We start from the raw sequence: 20618 nt of genomic DNA on the forward strand, positions 1-20618 counted from the left end.
TTACTCAATTGTTTTTGAATCCTTGTAGTTTCTCCAGCATGCTCAAGAAAATAAGATATAAATCATTGTTCCTATCTTATATGTCTTGATGGTTTCTGAATTAAGATAATGAAGAAATCACTACTTACCAATATTCTACATAATTCAGCAGTCTAGGCTACCAATGAACCATGGTTTATTTATACAGTCCATTGTTCAAAGATAACTTTCAGGGCTAGAGAGATGGCTCAGTAGGTTTTCTGCTGACTGCTCTTGCAGAAAACCTAGGTTCCACTCCTGGCACCCACATGGTTCTAAAATAAATGTCTGTAATTCCTACACCAAAAGGATCCAAGGCCCTCTTTTGACTTCCATAAGTACTGAATGCATGTGGTAAACAAACATGCATATATATAAAATAAAAATAAATAAATCTGAAAAAATTATTTTTTTTAAATTAAAAGAAATAACTTCACCCAAGAATTTTATTCCAGAAATATCTTTCATCAATATATGGAAGCAAACTAATTTAGTTTCATTTTACCTCATAAACATAATCTCATTATAAATTTAGAAAATTTTAACACAGAAAGCTGAATTATGCACATGCATATACAGATAACTAAGTCTAATCTGCTAAGCCTATATTATTGAAAGTGGTTGTCCCAGGTAAAGTAAACCGTATGGTATGATACATAACACACATCTTTCCTACAATTCAAACTACACGTTCTCAGAGAGCTAAGATAATGAATCTCACTCAGTGAAAGAACATCATTCCCATACACCAAAAGGAAGTAATAATTCATTATCAATGTGACAGATTTAGTACCTGACTGGAGGGAGGTTAAAGTTTTAAAGGAAAAATAATAGTAAATTTAAAATATAGTACATGGGGCTGAAGAGTGGGCTCAGTAACAACTGTTGCCCTCCTACAGCACCAATCTTCTTTTAGTAAATTGAAGAGCACCTCATGCTGGGTCTGGCCTGCACCCCAAACTGAACTGAACTAGTCACACAGCTCTCTGTACCCAAATCCCACGGGGAAGAGAGCTAGACCCTCAAAAGTGCCAAACTCCTGAAAACTCAGAGGAGAATACTATCTGCACACATTCCTGACCTAAGAGGAAATCGTCTAGTGCCAGCTGTGTACCCTGGGCACAGGGACCTATAAACAGTCAGGGGGAGGACGATTCAGGTTTCTGCCTGTGCTGAGCGCTGAAAGTCAGGCAACAGGAGCGCCTACACACCTGAGAGCAAAGCTCTCTGTTCCCAGATTCGGCTGCAAGAAAAGAGGTCTACAGGAGTGCTGACACACAGGCTTCCAAGAAGGTCAAGTCACTGTCAGAGACAGCAAGGCAGGCTAACACCAGAGAAAACCTGATGGCAAGAGGCAAGCGGGGGAACCTAAATAACAGAAACCAAGACTACTTGGAATCGTCACAGCCCAGCTCTCCCACTAAAGCAATTACTGGATAAGCAAGATAGAGATATAAAATCACATTTTATGATGATAATAGAAGACTTTAAGAAGGACATAAAAAACACCCTTAAAGAAATACAGGACAACACAAGTAAACAAATAGAAGCCCTTAAAGAGGAAACACAAGGGGGTTGGGGATTTAGCTCAGTGGTAGAGCGCTTGCCGAGGAAGCACAAGGCCCTGGGTTCGGTCCCCAGCTCTGAAAAAAAGAACCAAAAAAAAAAAAAAAAAAAAAGAGGAAACACAAAAATTCCTTAAAGAATTACAGGAAAACACAAACAGATGAAGGAATTGAACAAAATCATCCAGGACTTAAAAATGAAAATAGAAACAATAAAGAAAGCACAAGGGGGACAACCCTGGAGATAGAAACCTAGAAAAGAGATCAGGAGTCATAGATGCAAGCATCACAAACAGAATACAAGAGATAGAAGAGAGAATCTCAGGGGCAGAAAATACCTTAAAAAATACTGACACAATCATCAAAGATAATGTAAATCGCAAAAAGCTCCTAACCCAAAACATACAGGAAATCCAGGACACAATGAAAAGATCAAACCTAAGGAAAATAGGTATAGAAGAGAGTAAGGACTCCCAATGAAAAGGGCCAGTAAATATCTTCAAATGAGTTATAGAAGAAAACTTCCCTAACTTAAAGAAAAAGATGCCCATTAACATACAAGAAGCCTACAGAACTCCAAATAGATTGGACCAGAAAAGAAATTCCTCCCATCACATGATGGTCAAAACACCAAATGCACAAAGCAAAGAAAGAAGATTAAAAGCAGTAAGGGAAAAAGGTCAAATAACATATAAAGGAAGACCTATCAGAATTACAACAGACTTCTCACCAGAGACTATGAAAGCCAGAAGATCCTGGACAGATGTCATACAGACCCTAAGAGAACACAAATGCCAGACCAGGCTACTATAACCAGCAAAACTCTCAATTAACATAGCAAAACTCTCAATTAACATAGATGAAGAAACCAAGAAATTCCAGGACAAAACCAAATTTACACAATATCTCTCTACAAATTCAGCCCAACAAAGGATAATACATGGAAAACTCCAATACAAGGAAGGAAACTACACCCTAGTAAAAGCAAGAAAGTAATTTCCTTGCGATGAAACCAAAAGAAGAGGGACAAACATAATTTCACTTATAACAATGAAAATAACAGGAAGCAACAACCACTATTCCTTAATATCTCTTAACATCAATGGACTCAATTCCCCAATAAAAAGACATAGACTAACAGACTGGATACTTAAAGAGGACCCAGCATTTTGGTGCATGCAGGAAACACACCTCAGAGAAAAAGACAGACACTACCTCAGAAGAAAAGGCTGGAAAACAAATTTCCAAGCAAATGGTCCAAATTAAAAAGCTTGGAGTAGCCATTGTAATATTGAATAAAATCGACTTTCAACCAAAATTCATCAAAAAAGAAAGGACACTACATATTCATCAAAGAAAAAAATCCACCAAGATGAACTCTCAATCCTAAATATCTATGCTCCAAATACAAGGGCACTGACATTTATAAAAGAAACCTTACTAAAGCTCAAATCACACATTGCACCTCACACAATAATAGTAGGAGATTTCAACACCCCACTCTCATCAATGCTGGTAAGACCACCTAAGGCCACGGTGAGGACTTGGCCTGTGCTGTCACCGAGGGCCATGTCTGAGTCTGTGGCCCTGTAGCAGCAGAGGTCAACCAAAGGCCTAGCATATATCCCTGGTCTGTACTATCGCATAAGACCATGTTGATGTCTGAGGGCTGTACAGAGCTATCCCCATTCCTTGCCTGGGCATCCTGAGAGAGCTGGCCCTCTAGGCATTCGAGTGGCATTTGAACCTACCCCTGGTCAACTGCAATACTCAGGAAAGTAAGGCCAGCCCAGAAGGTGTGGGTCTGGGACAGCTGAATATACCACTCATCTCCAGTACAATGGCATGAATGAGAGAGGCAGGGGGTGGGAGGGGAGTAGGGGAGCGCTCTCCTGCCCCTCACCACTTGTGGCCCTGGGATCATAAGAGCAAGAAAGCTGCCCCTGCCCCTAACCTGGGCAGCACAGTAGAGCTGACCCTGGTGGTGGAGTTGCAGGTGAGCTGGCTCCAAGGTCATGAGAGCGAGAAAACTGGCCCTGTCCCTCACCAGCTGCAACACCTGGGAGAACTGGACCCTATGCCTCATGTGGGCAGCAAATAGAGCTGGCCCTAGTTTTGGAGGTTATGAGGGAGCTAGCAATGAAAGCATGATATCAGGAAAGCTAAACCCGCCCCTTGCTGGGTTAGGTGTTGGATGAACCAGCCAGAGTAGGACTAGAGGGCTCGCTCACCCTAGTAGTGTAGGTACAGGAGAGCTGGTGGGCTAGCCAGATCATATACCTCTCCAGCCCAGATTCATGGCTTTGAGTTGGCCCACCCTTACACCTACACCATCAATGAACTGCTGGACTGCGTGAAGGGGCAACAGATCCAAAACTACAGGATCTCCACAACACAGGACAACAACAAGATAACCTAGAGGAGTCCCAGTGAAGTTCCAGATAGTGTAGCAGAAGCCGGAGGCCTCAAACCAGACCAATGAGTCATTGAAATGACCGTTGCAAGCAACGAATTGTAGACAAAAGGGTATACTTAGAAACACTGTGACACACGACAGCTTCCACAATGACATGATTGACTTTTCTTTTGTTTGTTTTGTTTTTTTGGTGAGGGAGTTCAAAAGGGTGAAGGGAGGAAGAGGGGACAGAGAGATGAGTGGAATTGGGGGCATGATGGGAAATTCCCAAAGAACCAATAGAATGTTTTTAAAAAAGCAAAAACAAAATAAGAAGCCACTGTAATATCTATTTCTTAAAGTTGTCATGAGAAATATTACGCAAGAAAATGTTTCTAAAGGGCTAAATATACATGAACTCATAATTCAAACTAAATAAATTCATATTAAATACATAAAACTACTACTGAACCCAATATTTAACAGAAGCTAGACTTCCTACAAAACCAGCAATTTACCTTCACTGTCTTCTGGACATAAGACAATGCTGTCACCAGGCCTGTCGGCTCTAGGGCCAGGCCCACTGTCTCTTTGTAATTCAGGGAGTGTCTTATCTTCATCTGAGAAATTGCTTTCACTCGAACTCCATGTTATATTAGCAAGTTCACTAGCATTCTTACTTGTAGTTTCTGTTGCAGAAGAAGAAAAGACAAGTTCAGCTGCTAATTGTTACTCATCAAAATGACATTTTATGCATATTTTCCTTTTTTTTTTTTTTTTTTTTTTTGGTTCTTTTTTTCGGAGCTGGGGACCGAACCCAGGGCCTTGCGCTTCCTAGGTAAGCGCTCTACCACTGAGCTAAATCCCCAGCCCCTTTCCTTTTGTTTTGTGTTTCAGTTTTGGTTTTTTGAGACAGGATTGCTTTATATAGCTTTGGCTGTCCTGGAACTCACTCTGTAGATGAGGCTGTCCTCAAATTCAGAGATCTGCCTGCCTCTGCCTCAAATGCAGGGCAGAGATTAAAGGTCTGGCTTTATGCATATTATTTAGACAAAGACACAAGTACAAAATCTCTAAAGACAATGAAAACAAGGTGGCGGGCGTTCCACCTTCCTACAGTGTTCCATGAATAGTCCACAAGGACTCTCTGAACTTAAGGTAAGCTGGAGTTTAAATATGTTAGAAAACAGAAAGAGATAAATAAACAACCATGAACAAAGACTCAGACCCTAAACATTATTTGCAAAATAATGTTTCCAGCTCTCAAAAAATATTTGTTCTTTAACCTACTAAATAAATGGAGGATTTCTGTTGGCAACTGTTTTTTTTTTTTTTTTTTTTGAAATTTTATCTTGAAATTCTTACTAATAGGCTACTGTAAACTAATTTTAAAAACTACCAATTCTAGGACAGGCTTTACATACCTTTTCCCATTGACCTCAATTCATAAGCCTTTCATATCTTTATCTTGGCTTAGCTATCACCATGTTATATATAAAGTACATAGGTATAAACTTTGAGCCTTTCAGCATATATTGTATATCATTTATGTAATAAAAAAAAGCAATATTGTGAGTCAAGTACATTCTGGCCTAAAAATTTGTCTCAAAAGAACACTTTGTAATTAAATACAAGTAGCAACTTATTTAATATTTAGTTTTCTCCCAAAGCTTAATATACAACTACAAAAATTATACATAAACCATATTTATTTAACAAAGCAAGTCTTTTTTCTATACATCTTAAGAATTAAATATAAACTGATAAAAATATAAGAGCATTGGCATTAATAAAAATATAGAGGATCCTTCTGGTTTCTGTCTGCACCTATAGCTGACGCTGTACCACAGCCTTCTGTGCCGAGATCCTGTTGGGAAAGAGCTGGTCTCCCAGGAGTGCTGACACACCCGGGAGCACAGGTGAAACCACCACTTCTGCCCCAAGGGACCCGACTAGAGCCCCTAGCCACAGGAGCTGAGCAGCAGTTGGGGACAGGATTCTTCCGGTTTCCTCCTGCAAGCTGAGCTGACCCTGAGCTATCACCCTCTATACCCAGATACCCTTGGGAGGGAGCTGGTCTCCCAAGAGTACAGACACACCTGAGAATGCAGGAGGTTCAATCCACTGACAAAGACAGCAAGAGCAGCTAATACCAGAGATAACCAGACAGGGAGAGTCAAGTACAAGAACATAAGTAACAGAAACCAAGACCACTTGGCATCTTCAGAACACAGTTCTCCCACCACAGAAAGTCTAGGATACCCCAACATACTGGAAAAGCAAGATTCTGATGTCAAATTACATCTCATGATGATGTTGGACAACATTAAGAAAGACATAATAACTCCCTTAAAGAAATACAGGAAAACACAGGTAAACAAGTAGAAACCCTTAATGAAAAAACACAAAAATCCCTTAAAGAATTACAGGAAAACACAACCAAACAGGTAAAGGAACAAAACCATCCAGAAACAATAAAGAAATCACAAAGGGGGACAATCCTGAAGACAGAAAACCTAGGTAAGAGATTGTGAGTCATAGATGCAAGCATCACCAACAGAATATAAGAGATAGAAGAAAGAATCTCAGGAGCAGAAGACACTACAGAAAACATTGGCAAAACAGTCCAAGAAAATGCAAAACACAAAAAGCTCCTACCAAACACATCCAGGAAATTCAGGACACAATGAGAATATTAAACCTAAGGATGATGGATATAAAAGAGATCGAAAGTTCCCAAATTAAAGGGTCAGTAAATATCTTCAACAAAATTATAGAAAAAAAACTTCCCTAACCTAAAGAAAGAGATGCCCATGAACATACAAAAAGCCTACAGAACCCCAAATAGATTGGACGAGAAAAGAAATTATCCCTGTCACGTAATAGTCAAAACACTAAATGCACTAAACAAAGAAAGAATATTAAAAGCAGTAAGGGAAAAAAGCTTAAGTAACATATGAGGACAAAACTATCAGAATTACACCAGATGTACCAACAGAGACTATGAAAGCTAGAAGATCCTGGGCAAATGTCTTGCAGACCCTAAGAGAATACAAATGCCAGTCAAGGCTACTATATCCAGTAAAACTCTCAATTACCATAGATGGAGAAAACAAGGTATTCCATGACAAAATCAAATTTACGAAAAATCTTTCAACAAATGAAGCCCTACAAAGGATAATAGATGGAAAACCCCAACACAAGGAGGGAAACTACACCCTAGAAAAAGCAAGAAAGTAACCTAATTTCAAATAACCCAAAAGAAGATGGCCACACAAACATAATTACACCTCTAACAACAAAAACAATAGGAAAAAACAATAATTGATCCCTAATGTCTCTAAGTATCAAAGTACTCAATTCCCCAATTAAAAGACATAGATTAACAGACTTGATACATAAACAGGACCCAGCATCTGCTGCATACAGGAAATGCACCTCAGTGACAAAGACAGACACTACCCCAGAGTAAAAGGCTGGAAAAAAAATTTTCCAAGCAAATGGTGCAAAGAATCAAACTAGAATAACCATTCTAATATCAAATAAAAACGGTTCAACCAAAACATCAAAAAAGATAAGGAAGGACACTTCATACTCGTCAAAGGAAAAATCCACCCAGACAAACTCTCAATTCTGAATATTTATGCTCCAAATGCAAGAGCACCTATATTAATAAAAGAAACTTTATTAAAACGAAAAGCATACATTGCACCTCACAAAATAACTTCAACAACCCACTCTCATCAATGGACAGATCATGGAAACAGAAACTAAACAGAGACACAGCGAAACTAACAGAAGTTATGAACCAAATGGATTTAACAAATATCTAAAACAAAAGAATTCACTTTCTTCTCAGCATCTTATGGTACCTTCTCCAAAACTGACCGTAAAATCAGTCACAAAATGGACCTCAACAGACACAAGATGGTAGAAGTAATCCCACGCATCCTATCAGGTCACAATGCACTAAGGCTGGTCTTCAATAACAACAAAAACTACAAAAAGCCTGCATATACACGGAAGCTAAACAATGCTCTACTCAATGGTAACTTCATCAAGGAAGAAGTAAAGAAATTAAAGTATATTGTGAAGGCACAATATACCAAAACTTATGGGACACAATGAAAGCAGTGCTAAGAGGAAAACTCATAGCTGAGTGCCTCCAAAAAGAAACTGGAGAGAGCGTACAGTAGCACCTTGACAGCACACCTATAAGCTCTAGAAGAAAAAGAAGTAAGAAGTAGACAGCAGAAAATAATCAAACTCAGGACTGAAATCAACCAAGTAGAAACAAAAAGAACTATACAAAGAATAAACAAAACCAGGAACTGGTTATGGGTTTTTTGGGTTTTTTTGTTTGTTTGTTTGTTTTGTTTTTTGTTTTTTTGTTTTTTAGAAAAATCAACAAAATAGATAAATGCTTAGCCAGATTAACCAGAGGGTACAGTGATAGTATCCAAATTAACAAAATCAGAAATGAACATAACACATAACAACAGAAACTGAGGAAAGCCAAAACATCATCAGATACTACTACAAAAGCCTATACTTAACAAAACTGGAAAATACAGATGAAATAAACAATTTTCTAGACAGATATCAAGTACTGAAGTTAAATCAGGATCACATAGACCATCTAAACAGTTCCAAAAAGAAATAGAAGCAGTCATTAAAAGTCTCCCAACCAAAAAAGCCCAGGAACATATGGGTTTAGCTCAGAATTCTATCAGACCTCCCTAGAAGACCTAATACCAATACGTCCAAACTATTCCACAAAATAGAAACAGAAGGAGCACTACCAAATTCATTCTATGAAGTCACAATCACACTTATACCTAAACCACACAGAGACCCAACAAAGAAAGAGAACTTCAGACCAATTTCCTTTATGAATATTGATGCCAAAATACTTAATAAGATTCCTGCAAATTAAATTCAAGAACACATCAAAAATGATCATCCATCATGTTCAAGTAGGGTTCATCCCAGAGATGCAGGGATGGTTCAATATACTGAAATTCATTCATTATATTAACAAATTCAAAGAAAAAAACCACATGATGATCTCATTACAGACTAAGAAAGCATTTGACAAAATTCAACACCCCCTCATGATAAAAGCCTTGGCGAGATCGGGGGTTCAAGGTCCATACCTAAACAGAGTAAAAGCCATATACAGCAAATCTGTAGTCAACATCAAACTAAATAGAGACAAACTTGAAGCAATCCCACTAAATTCAGGGACTAGACAAGGCTGCCCACTCTCTCCCTATCTATTCAATATAGTACTTGAAGTCCTAGCCAGAGCAATCAGACAACAAAAAAAGGTCACAGGGATACAAATTGGAAAGGAAAAAGTCAAAATATCACTATTTGCAGATGATATGATAGTATACTTAAGTGATCCCAAAAGTTCCACCAGAGAACTACTAAAGCTGATTAAACAACTTCAGCACAGTGGCTGGGTATAAAATTAATTAAAACAAATCAGTAGCCTTCCTCTACTCAAAGGATAAACAGGCTGAGAAAGAAATTAGGGAAATGACACCCTTTGCAATTGTCACAAATAATATAAAATACCTTGGTGTGACTCTAACCAAGCAAGTGAAAGATCTGTATGACAAGAACATCAAGTCTCTGAAAAAGGAAACTGAGGATCTCAGAAGATGGAAGGATCTCCCATGCTCACGGATTGGCAAGATTAATATAGTAAAAATGGCCATTTTACCAAAAGCAACCTACAGATTCAATGCAATCCCGATCAAAATTTCAACTCAATTATTTATAGAGATAGAAAGAGCAATTTGCAAATTCATTTGGAATAACAAAAAACCCAGGATAGGGAAAACTATACTCAACAATAAAAGAGCTTCTGGGGGAATCACCATTCCTGGCCTTAAGCTGTATTACAGAGCAATCAGGATAAATAATGCATGGTATTGGTACAGAGACAGGCAGGTAGATAAATGGAATAGAATTGAAGACCCAGAAATGAACCCACACACCTATGATCACTTGATCTTTGACAAAGGAGCTAAAACCATCCAGTGGAAAAAGACAACATTTTCAACAAATGGTGCTGGTTAAACTGGAGGTCAGCATGCAGAAGAATGCAGATCAATCCATTCTTATTGCCCTGTACAAAGCTCACATCTAAGTGGATCTTGGACCTCCACATAACATTACATACACTGAAACTAATACAAGAGAAAATGGGGAAGAGCCTAGAACACATGGGCACAGGGGAAATTTTCCTGAACAAAACACCAATGGCTTATGTTCTAAGATCAAGAATCGACAAATGGGATCTCATAAAACTACAAAGCTTCTGTAAGGCAAAGGACATTGTTGTTAGGACAAAATGGCAACCAACAACTGGGAAAAGATCTTTACCAATCCTACATTCACTAGAGGCCTAATATCCAATATATACAAAGAACTCAAGAAGTTAGACCACAGGGAGTCAAATAACCCTAGCTAAGCAAAGAACTCTCAGCTGAGGAATGTCGAATGGCAGAGAAGCACCTAGAGAAATATTCAAATCCTTAGTCATCAGGGAAATGCAAATCAAAACAACCCTGAGATTCCACCTCACACCACTCAGAATGGCTAAGATCAAAAACTCAGGTGACAGCAGATGCTGGCAAGGATATGGAGAAAGAGGAACACTCCTCCATTGTTGGGGGGATTGCAGACTGGTACCACCACTCTGTAAATCAGTCCGGAGGTTCCTCAGAAAACTGGACATTGCACTACCTGAGGATCCAGCTATACCTCTCCTGGGCATATACCCAAAAGATGCTCCAACATACAACAAAGACACAAGCTCCACTATGTTCATAGCAGCCTTATTTATAATAGCCAGAAGCTGGAAAGAACCCAGATGCCCTTCAACAGAGGAATGGATACCGAAAATGTGGTACATCTACACAATGGAGTACTACTCAGCTATCAAAAACATTGACTTCATGAAATTCTTATGGAAATGGATGGAACTAGAAATATCCTAAGTGAGATAACCCAATCAGAAATGAATACATATGGTATACACTCACTGATTAGTGGTTAGCCCAAAAGCTCAGAATACCCAAGACACAATTCACAAACCATATGAAGTTCGAGAAGAAGGAAGACCAGGGTGTGGATGTTTCAGTCCTTCTTAGAAGGGGGAACAAAAATTCTCACAGGAAGAAGTGCATGCTGATGGGAGCCTGATATAGCTGTCCTGAGAGGCTCTGACAGGGCCTGACCAATACAGAGGTGGATGCTCCCAGTCAACCATTGAACTGAAACCAATGGAGGACTGAAGGTGACGAAGGGGTTTGTAACCCCATAAGAAGAACAACAATATCAACCAAGAAGATCCCTCCCCCAGAGCTCCCAGGGACTAAACCACCATCCCAAGAGTAAACAGGGATGGACCTATGGCTCCAGCTGCATGTACAGCAGAGGATGGCCTTGTAGGGCATCAATGGCAGGAGAGGTCCTTGGTTCTGTCAAGGCTCAATGCCCCAGTATAGGGGAATGTCAGTGTGGGGAGGTGGGCGGGAGTACATGGGTGGGAGTGGGTGGGTGAGTGAGGAAGCACCCTTATAGAAGGAGGGGGGGATAGAGGGTTTCTGAAGGGGAAACCAGGAAAGGGGATAACATTTGAAATGTAAATCAAAAAAGTATTCAATAAAAGAAAAAATGGAATTACAGGAAAACACAACCAAACAGGTAAAGGAATTGAACAAAAACATCCAGGATCTAAAAATGAAAATAGAACAATAAAGAAATCACAAAGGGAGACAACCCTGGAGAAAAGAAAACCTAGGAAAGAGATCAGGAGCCATAGATGCAAGCGTCACTAACAGAAAAAAAAAATTCACACCAAGTTTACCAGTGTCGTTATACATGTATAAAATCCCTAGCTTTGGGCTGCAGAGATGGCTAAGTATTTAACACTGGCAGCTGTGTCCTGAGTTCAAATCCCAGCAACTGCATGGTGGCTCGCAACCATCTATAATGTGATCTAATGCCCTCTTCTGGCATGTAGATGTACATGCAGATTGAGCACTCATACATAAAATAAATTAATCTTTAAAAAAAATTTCCTAACTTCATCATGCCATCTTTAGTAGAGAAAAGCCTATGTGACAGGTTCTAGCCAAGGTTCTGAAAAAGGTCTATCTTCCCAAAACAGTCAAGCTTCATTGGCTAAAAGCCCTCAGCACCAACAGCAGCCTCAAGAATATAATCTGAGGGGTTGGGGATTTAGCTCAGTGGTAGAGCGCTTACCTAGGAAGCGCAAGGCCCTGGGTTCGGTCCCCAGCTCCGAAAAAAAGAACCAAAAAAAAAAAAAAAATCTGAAATACCAAGCTGCCAGCTTTCACCCAGAAGAACCAATTCCATATTAATATCACAGAGCTCAAATATCTGGATTCTTGGATGTCTTGTTACAAAAATAACATCAATCCCTAATTTTTGTGAATGGAGTTGCCTTGTATTTGTAGTTAGATAACGTCCATAACTAATTTACCAAGCAAATTGAGTTTGTAGCAGTTGCTCCTATAGTATAAATCATGTTTATTTTCCATATGAAAATGTTTTGTGGTACTAGAATTCAAACCAGAGCATTTGTTTGTTTATTTATTCATTATCTGCCTGATGCTCTAAACCTGAGCTATCCTACTAGATCAGTAGTTCTCAAACTTCCCAATGCTATGACCCTATAATAATACAGTGCCTCATGTTGTGGTGACCCTAAATATAAAGTTATTTTTGTTGCTACTTCACAATTGTGATTTTGCTAGTTATGAGTTGTAAAGTAAATATCTGTCTTTTCCAGTGGTCTTAGGTGACCCCATGGAGGGGTCATTCACCTGAAAGTGTCACGTCCTACAGGTTGAGAACTGCTGAATCAGATTCTATGATTAAAATAAACCTAGTAAGTGGTAATGGTGGCACAGAAATTGGAGTGAACAAGCAGCTTGAGACCCATGCCTCACGGGCCAGGAACCAGAGGCCAGATAGCCCAGAGACAAGACCGTCATATAACAGTCATCAGAGAGGCTCTATCTAGCAATTGATGGGGACAGATGCAGAGATCCTGCACGGGTCTGACCTAGTCCCTCTGCGTATATGCTATGGTGTGTAGCTTGGTCTTCTTGTGGGACTCCTAAAAAAGAAAGCAGCGGCTATCTCTGACTCCACTGCCTGCTTTGGGACTCTTTTCTTCCTACTGGGTGGCCTCTCCCACCGTTAATATGAAGGAAGATAGCTAGGATTATTGCAGCTTGACATGCCATGTTTGATTGATATCCCTGGGAGGCCTGACCTTTCCTGAAGGAAAATAGAGGAGGAATGGATGGGGGTTGGGAGGAGAGACAGAAAGGAGAGGAGAAAGGGAAACTGTGGTTGGGATATAATATATGAAAGAATAAATTTAAAAATTATTAAAAAAAAAAAGAGTAAACACAGTAAGGGTACTGAAAATGTAAGTAATCACCAACAAGACCTGGAAGACTTGAGTAGATTGTGATTGAGATGAATCAAAAATATCTTCTATATTCGTTGCTTTTAACTTTGAATATACAAACTATCCAAACTGACATTTTAAAAAGGTTTTTTTAAAAATCACTGAAAAATAGCCCTAGGCTCATTGTCAATAAATCAATGTGTTAGGTTTTGGGAATTTAGTTAGGTGGGAGAATGCCTGCATACAAGTCTAAGACCCCAAAGTTTGGTCTCCAAACTAAGAGGTTAAAAAAAAAAAAAAAAAAAAAAACACAATTGTTACCTGTCTTTGGTCTTGGAGGTAATTCCAGGTTCTTTTCAGTAATATCTGTCTTTTCGCTTGCTAATGGCTGCAGGCAAAATAATAATAAAAATAATTTAACTTACACGATTCATGTGGAAAAGGCTAAACATTACCAATACTATTTGTAAAATACTCAGTATTAAATTACACTCTCCTTGACAACACAGCCCTCTGCATTTTTTTTTACTATTTGCCAAATGAGTATCCCTAAAACATGTAGCCCTTAGAGACATGCAAATTTGTTTTCATATTTTTCAGTACTCTAAGCTGAACTGTTGAAACATTTCACACAATAGTCAATGTCAATGACTACCACTTATCACTACTTTCAATCATACTATCTTAGTTTATAAAAGTGTGCCGTTATAATTCACAACATATATAAAAATTGACTGGAACTAGACTGACAAGAGATTCTGAACATACACACATTTCATAAGTACACTCTTTACAAAGTGAACTCAATTTCATACCTGACAGCATTCTTGCTGTGCAAAGATCCTACAGAGACTAAGGAAGAAAATACTAACTTGGTAAAATTATTAAAGGAATTCAAAGCATGAAAGAGAAAAGTAGTGCTTTGAAAGATAAGAGAATTCCAAAGAAACTAGCTACAACAGGCTAGATACTCAGGACCTTCTGCATTCATGCCATTTTTATAGCTCTCTTACCAGGGTCTCAGAGGTGTCCTGAAATCCTTCTCCACACTTGAGCCATGCTTTAGAGAGAGAGTCAGTTGCTTTCACTGTCTTGAAATTTGCCCTTCTCAACTGCTGTGACCTCTCTTCTAGAAAAAATGGGTGTTCTATACACCAACTCCTTTTCCTCTGCAGAAGTGATTTTTAAAGAAAAAAAAAACTTTGTTATAATAAATACAATTAGCAATTTAGAACCCTGAAAATGCCTCTGAACCTTAACATGGATATAAATAGCAACTAGATAGTAAAGCCAATCATCTCATGCCGAAAAAAGCATTTGACAAAATACAACACCCCTTCATGTTAAAAGTATTGGAGAGATCAAGAATTCAAGGCTCATACCTAAAATAATAAAAGCAATATACATCAAACTAACAGCCAATATCAAATTAAATGGAGAGATACTTGAAGCAATCCCACTGAAACCAGGGATAAGACAAGTATGCCCACTTCCCCCCTACCCATCCCTGTATCTATTCAATATAATACTCGAAGTTCTAGCCAGAGCAATAGACAACAAAAGGAGATCAAAGGGATACAAACTGGCAAAGAAGTCAAGGGGTCACTATTTGCAGATGACATGATAGTATACATAAGCAACCCAAAAAATTCTACCAGAGATCCTCTACAGCTGATAAACAACTGCAGCAAAGTGACTTGATATAAAAATAACTCAAACAAATTAGTAGCTTCCTTTATACAAATAATAAGCAGGCTGAGAAAGACATTAAGGAAACAACACCCTTCACACTAGTCATAAATAATATAAAATATATTGCGGTAACTCTAACCGAACAAGTGAAAGATTTGTATGACAAAAACTCCAAGTCTCTCAAGAAAAGAAATTGAAGAAGACCTCAGAAAATGGAGAGATCTCCCATGTTCATGGATTGCTAGAATTAACATAGTAAAAATGGCCATCCTACCAAAAACAATCTACAGATTCAATGCAATCCCCATCCAAATTCCAACACAATTCTTCAAAGACATGAAAAGAGCAATTCTCAATTTCATATTAAAAAAAAAACAGGATAGCAAAATAATTTTTAACAATAAAAGAACTTCCAGTGGGAATCACTATCCCTGACCCCAAGCTATACTATAGAGCAATAGTGATAAAAACTGCATGGTGTTGGTACAGAGCCAGACGGGTCGACCAATGGAATAGAACTAAAGACCCAGAAATAAAACTACTCCTGATCTTTGACAAAGAAGCCAAAAATATACAATAAAAAAAAAAAAGAAAGCATCTTCAATAAATGGTGCTGGTCTAACTGGCAGTTGGTACATAGAAAAATAAAAATAGATCCATATTTGCCACCTTGCACAAAGCTCAAGTCCAAGTGAATCTAGGACCTCAACATAAATCCTGATACATTGACTCTATCTAATAGAAGAGAAAGTGGGAAAGAGCCTCAAACTCATGGGGCGGGGGGTTCTAAGTAGAACTCCAATGGCTCAGGCCCTAATATCAAGAATTGATAAATAGAACCTCATGAAACTGAAAAGCTTCTATAAGGCAAAAGACATAGTCAATAGGACAAATCAGCAACCTACCTCTATAGATTGAGAAGAAAATCTTCACTAACCCCACATCCGATAGAGGGCTAATATCCAAAATATGTAAAGAACTCAAGATGCTAACCTCCAAAGTAACAAAACACCTAGTCGAAAATGGGCTATAGAGCTAAACAGAGAATTCACAACAGAAGGATCTCAAATGGACAAGAAGCACTTGCTCAAAGTCCTTAGTGATCAGGAAAATACAAATTAAAACGACCCTGAGATTCTACCTTACACCAATCATGATGGCTAAGATCAAAAACTCAGGTGACAGCACATGTTGGCAAGGATGTAGAGAAAAAGAAACATTCCTCCATTACTGGTGGGACTGCAAACTGGTATAACCACTCTAGAAATCAGTCTGGAGGTTCCTCAGAAAATTGGAAATACATCTATCTGAAAACTCAGCTATACCACTCTTCGGCATAAACCCAGAAGATGCCCCACCATGCCACAGGGGCACATGTTCCACTATGTTCATAGCGGCCTTATTTGTGATAGCCAGAAGCTGGAAACAACCCAGATGTCCCTCAACTGAAGAATGGATACAGAAAATGTGGTTCATTTACACAATAGAATACTATTTAGCTATTAAGAATGAGGGCACCATAAGTTTTGCAGGCAAATGTATGGAACTAGAAAATATCATCTTGAATGAAATTACTCAGACCCAAAAGGACATCCATGGTATGTACTCACTAATAAGTGGATATTAACCAAAACCTCACAGAATACCCAGGATACAATCCCCAGAACTAAAGATTAACAAGCCAAAGGGCCCAAGTGAAGATGGTCAATCCCACTTGGGAGGGGAAAGAAAGCAATCATGTGGGGCAGAGGAGGGAAGGACCTGGGGAGGAAAAGGGACAGGGAGGGGAGAAGGGGAACATGATCAGGTACTGGGGGGTGGGGGAACAGAAGTGAAGCCCTGAATGCAAACAGGCAACTTCAGAAGGTAGGAGGTGGTGGGACCCTCTAGAATGTACCAGAGACCTGATTGGTGAGAGACACTCAGGACTCAGCTAGGGAACCTTAGATGAAATGCCAAACAGTGGGGAGAGAGAACTTGTAGAGTCCACCTCCACTAGAAAGACAGGACATCAAGTAGAGGGATGGAGATGCCATCCTACAGCCATTATAAAGATCCACCAAACTTCTATCTAAACAGCTTTCTTTCTTCCCTATGCTCCTATTGTCTAAAATTAACCCTATTCTAATAGAACTCAATCCTTCTAGAACAGTGAGAGACTCTTAACTTTCTGATAGCTCCTTCTCTTCTGCCTTCTTGAAAATCAAAAGCCATACTTCAGTTCAAATGAAAGTTCACACTATGTAAATAATGTCTACCAAGTGATAGCCATCGAGCAAGAGGCACTTATCAAAAAGATCTGCTGATGAGAACTGGAAGTGGTGTTGGAGACGGCCTGGCCAGTTTTATGTCAACTTCATACAAGCTATGGATATCCGAGAAGGAACCTCAATTAAGAAAAAAGCCTACATAAGATCAGGCTGTAGGCAAACCTGTCTGGCATTTTCTTAATTAGTGATTAGAGGGGGAAGGCCCAGCCAATTGTGCAAGGTGAGACTCCTAGGCTGTTGGTCCTGGTTTTTATGAGAGTAGGCTGAGCATGCCGTGAGGAGCAAGTCAGTAAGCAGCACTCCTCCATGGCCTCTGGGTCAGATCCTGCCTCTAAGCTCCTGCCCTGCTTAAGTTCCTGTCCTGACTTCTTTTGATGATGCACTGTGATATTTCCATATAAACCTTTCCTCCCAAAGTTGCTTTTGGTCACGGTGTTTCATCACAACAATAGTAATCCTAAGTCAGAAGGTGCCATCAAAAAAAGGTCATGTTCCTTATTGCTCTTATATATAATCTTTAAAAGTCTATCCTTACTCTTTAAATGTGCTCACATTTTACTGTAGGATGCACATCTCACAAGAGTATCATTAGTTTAGAAATATCTCTCTGGCTGTTATTTAGGTTAATAATATCTTGTCAAGACCTCTATGACCAGGAAGTTGAAGAACTGAAGCTGATATTCAAAATTTCTAATCAGGGTATTTCTCCACATTTCTTCACACTAGAACACTTGCAAGTTCATCAGATATTTACTGGTAATGGCGGTTGCTCTAAGCAGCATAAATTGGAGACATCATTCCTAATTGTATTTATTCTACGGAATCAAAAGCATAGACACAAATAATCCCAAATCTAGTCATGAAACTGTTAAGAATGAAACACACAAAATTCCGTCGGTATACAAAAGAAAGCGCCTGAGAATGAGAGGGAAAAGGCAGGCTTTGCTACCTGCAATAAGCAGAAGTGGGGGAGGAGGGGGATTATTTCAAATCAAGAATATGAGCAAACACCAAGTCAAAAAGAACAATAACAACAAGTCTAACTTACCTGAGGATAAATAACAAGAGCTATAAACTTTGGAAAGTGTGAAAGATAGCATGAACACAAAGCAAGATCTGAGAGACGACCTGAGCATAAAATCCTAATTTCTTTTTACTTGACTGCTGTGTATATTGGGCAAATCACTTAACCTCCTGCTAGGAGTCACTTTCATCATCCATAAAATGAGACAAAAAAATATCTTCTTCAAAGGATTGAGAAAAGGATTAAATGAAGCTTGATGTGGTGGCTGGCATTTAGAATCCCAGCAATGGGAAGGTAGAGGTAGGATGAACACTGCAGGTCTCAGGACAGCCTCATCTACATACTAATTTCCAAATCTGCCATAAGCCCTGTTCCCTCCACCAACAGCAAATTAATTAGATAATTAATTAGATACTAGCTAATTAATTAAATGAAAACCAGGTGTGGTGGCATATGCTACTTGTAATCCCAGTAATTGAAATGTAGATCCATAATGATGAGTTCTAGGTCACTAAACAGTGAATTCGGAGCCAGCCTGTGTTATATGAGCCTGATTCACTTGCTGTTGACAAAGTTGTGAGACACCCTACGGAAATTACAAACTGAAACTTACCAACCCCCACCTCAGTGAACTTGGGAGAAGACTCTGGGAAACAACCATAAGGTTAAGCTACACTCAGAATCTTGATAGCCATACTTGTTGAAAGCTGCTTCACTTTTGAAGCAATCTTTACATAACAATTAAGTAGCACAACTACTGAAAAGAAAAACTATTGAAAAATAATAAAATGAAGAGGGCAGAAAGAAATAAAAACAACAGATTTCTAAGTTAGGAAAAATCGTTAGGGCCTGGTAAACTAAACAAATAATTTCATAATACATTGTTTATACAGTTGTGACAGCTAAAATCAATGTAAAAGACTCCAGGGCAAGTTCTTAAAGTTGACAAAAAGCACAGTCAAAATTTGGAGCTGGGCAGTAAGGAAAATTAAATAAGCATCTATGAAGGTGAATTAGGACTTTAGGGACGCTTAAATAAATGTATACTGGTGGCAAGGGTATCGAGGGCTGCAATAATTAATTTATGTTAGATTTAGAAATGTTTTAATTCCTTGGGTTTTTTTTTTCACATTTTAGTCTTTCTGAAATAATTAGTCTTTTAAGTTATACGTGCTTTAACTCCCTAAATCAGCCACAAAGTTCGCAGTGTGGTCTTTCAGGGCTATCTGCGAAATAAGAAAGAATGGTACTGCTAAAGGAATTGAAGCATTTAGTGAAATAAAGAGCAAGCCAAGGTATGAGGCACCGTTTGCTGTTCTAAATTTTAAGTATTACGAAGCAAACATCTGTAAGTGAGAATCTTTGAAAAGGCAAATATCCAAGAGGCACACAATGACGGAGAAATGAAAAGGATCACTTAAACATCCACCCTGTAACAGTTCCTACACTCCGTGCCTACAGTATACAGAGACCGCGGGAGCCACCGGAGAAACACATCCTCTTAGAAAGTTTGGGCGGGAAAGCAAAGTGTAATGAAAGATGCCTAGAGCGAGTCAGAAGAGATTCTCCAATACCCACTACACTCTTAGTGTGTTGAGCAACAGAATAAAACGGAGGCAAGTGAACTGCCAGGCGCCAGCTCACACACTCTTTCCGAAGGTTTCCAGAACCACTCAGCGCAGACCTGGGCAGAGCCAGAGAAACCAGCCCAGTCCGACGAGCCACCAACGGGCTCGGGCCGATCAGACTGGGCGCACCAGCTCCCTTCACGCGACTAGGGGCAGGGGTGAGAAGCCCACGGAGGTTGCGCGCCGGCCCTCTGCTTCCAAAGCAACAGCACGTCGTACCTTGGACACGCCGGGGCGGCGGGTTCCAGACATGTTTAACAAGCACCGTCCGCCCCTCTCACTCTCAGCCCCTTCCGGAAGCCATTCCCTCCCTCCGGAAGCCCCGCCCCCTTACCTCCGAAGGCGCCTCCCCCAGAGCCGCCCCTTCCCGCGCCCCGCCCCTTCCCGCACCCCGCCCCTTGTGAAAGCCCAGTCTCGAGTTCCACAGAATCAAGCTGTAGGGTCTGCTGTTGTAGGCTCATCCTCTCCCTCTGGGGAGCCTGGGAATTTGATCTACAGGTCACCCGCTCTCCCAGCTAAGCAAGACCTTAGAGATGTTCTATTTCAAATTGTGTTTTGTAGAG

The 20618-nt window shown here is 39.5% G+C and overlaps 1 protein-coding gene across 15 annotated transcripts in view; it reads right to left on the bottom strand.

Annotated features, from left to right (window-relative positions):
* Positions 1-20373, bottom strand: part of Spidr (scaffold protein involved in DNA repair) — a 240982-nt gene extending 220609 nt beyond the window's left edge. For 8 of the 15 annotated variants that reach the window (XM_039088594.2, XM_039088593.2, XM_039088590.2 and 5 more), the window contains exons 1-4: positions 20275-20369; positions 14455-14610; positions 13763-13829; positions 4497-4667 (exon numbers count right to left, since the gene is read on the bottom strand). In XM_039088594.2, the coding sequence (XP_038944522.1) occupies positions 4497-4667; positions 13763-13829; positions 14455-14610; positions 20275-20307 (427 nt within the window). In that variant the 5' untranslated portion in view covers positions 20308-20369. Of the gene's footprint in view, positions 1-4496; positions 4668-13762; positions 13830-14454; positions 14611-20075; positions 20231-20274 lie in introns of those variants that run through there. The other 7 variants (XM_063270716.1, XM_008768898.4, XM_039088589.2 and 4 more) reach the window with 5 other exon arrangements.
* Positions 20374-20618: the final 245 nt, after the last annotated feature.

This window comes from Rattus norvegicus, chromosome 11 (genome assembly GCF_036323735.1).
Source record: "Rattus norvegicus strain BN/NHsdMcwi chromosome 11, GRCr8, whole genome shotgun sequence".
NCBI classification, from domain to species: Eukaryota; Metazoa; Chordata; class Mammalia; order Rodentia; family Muridae; genus Rattus; species Rattus norvegicus.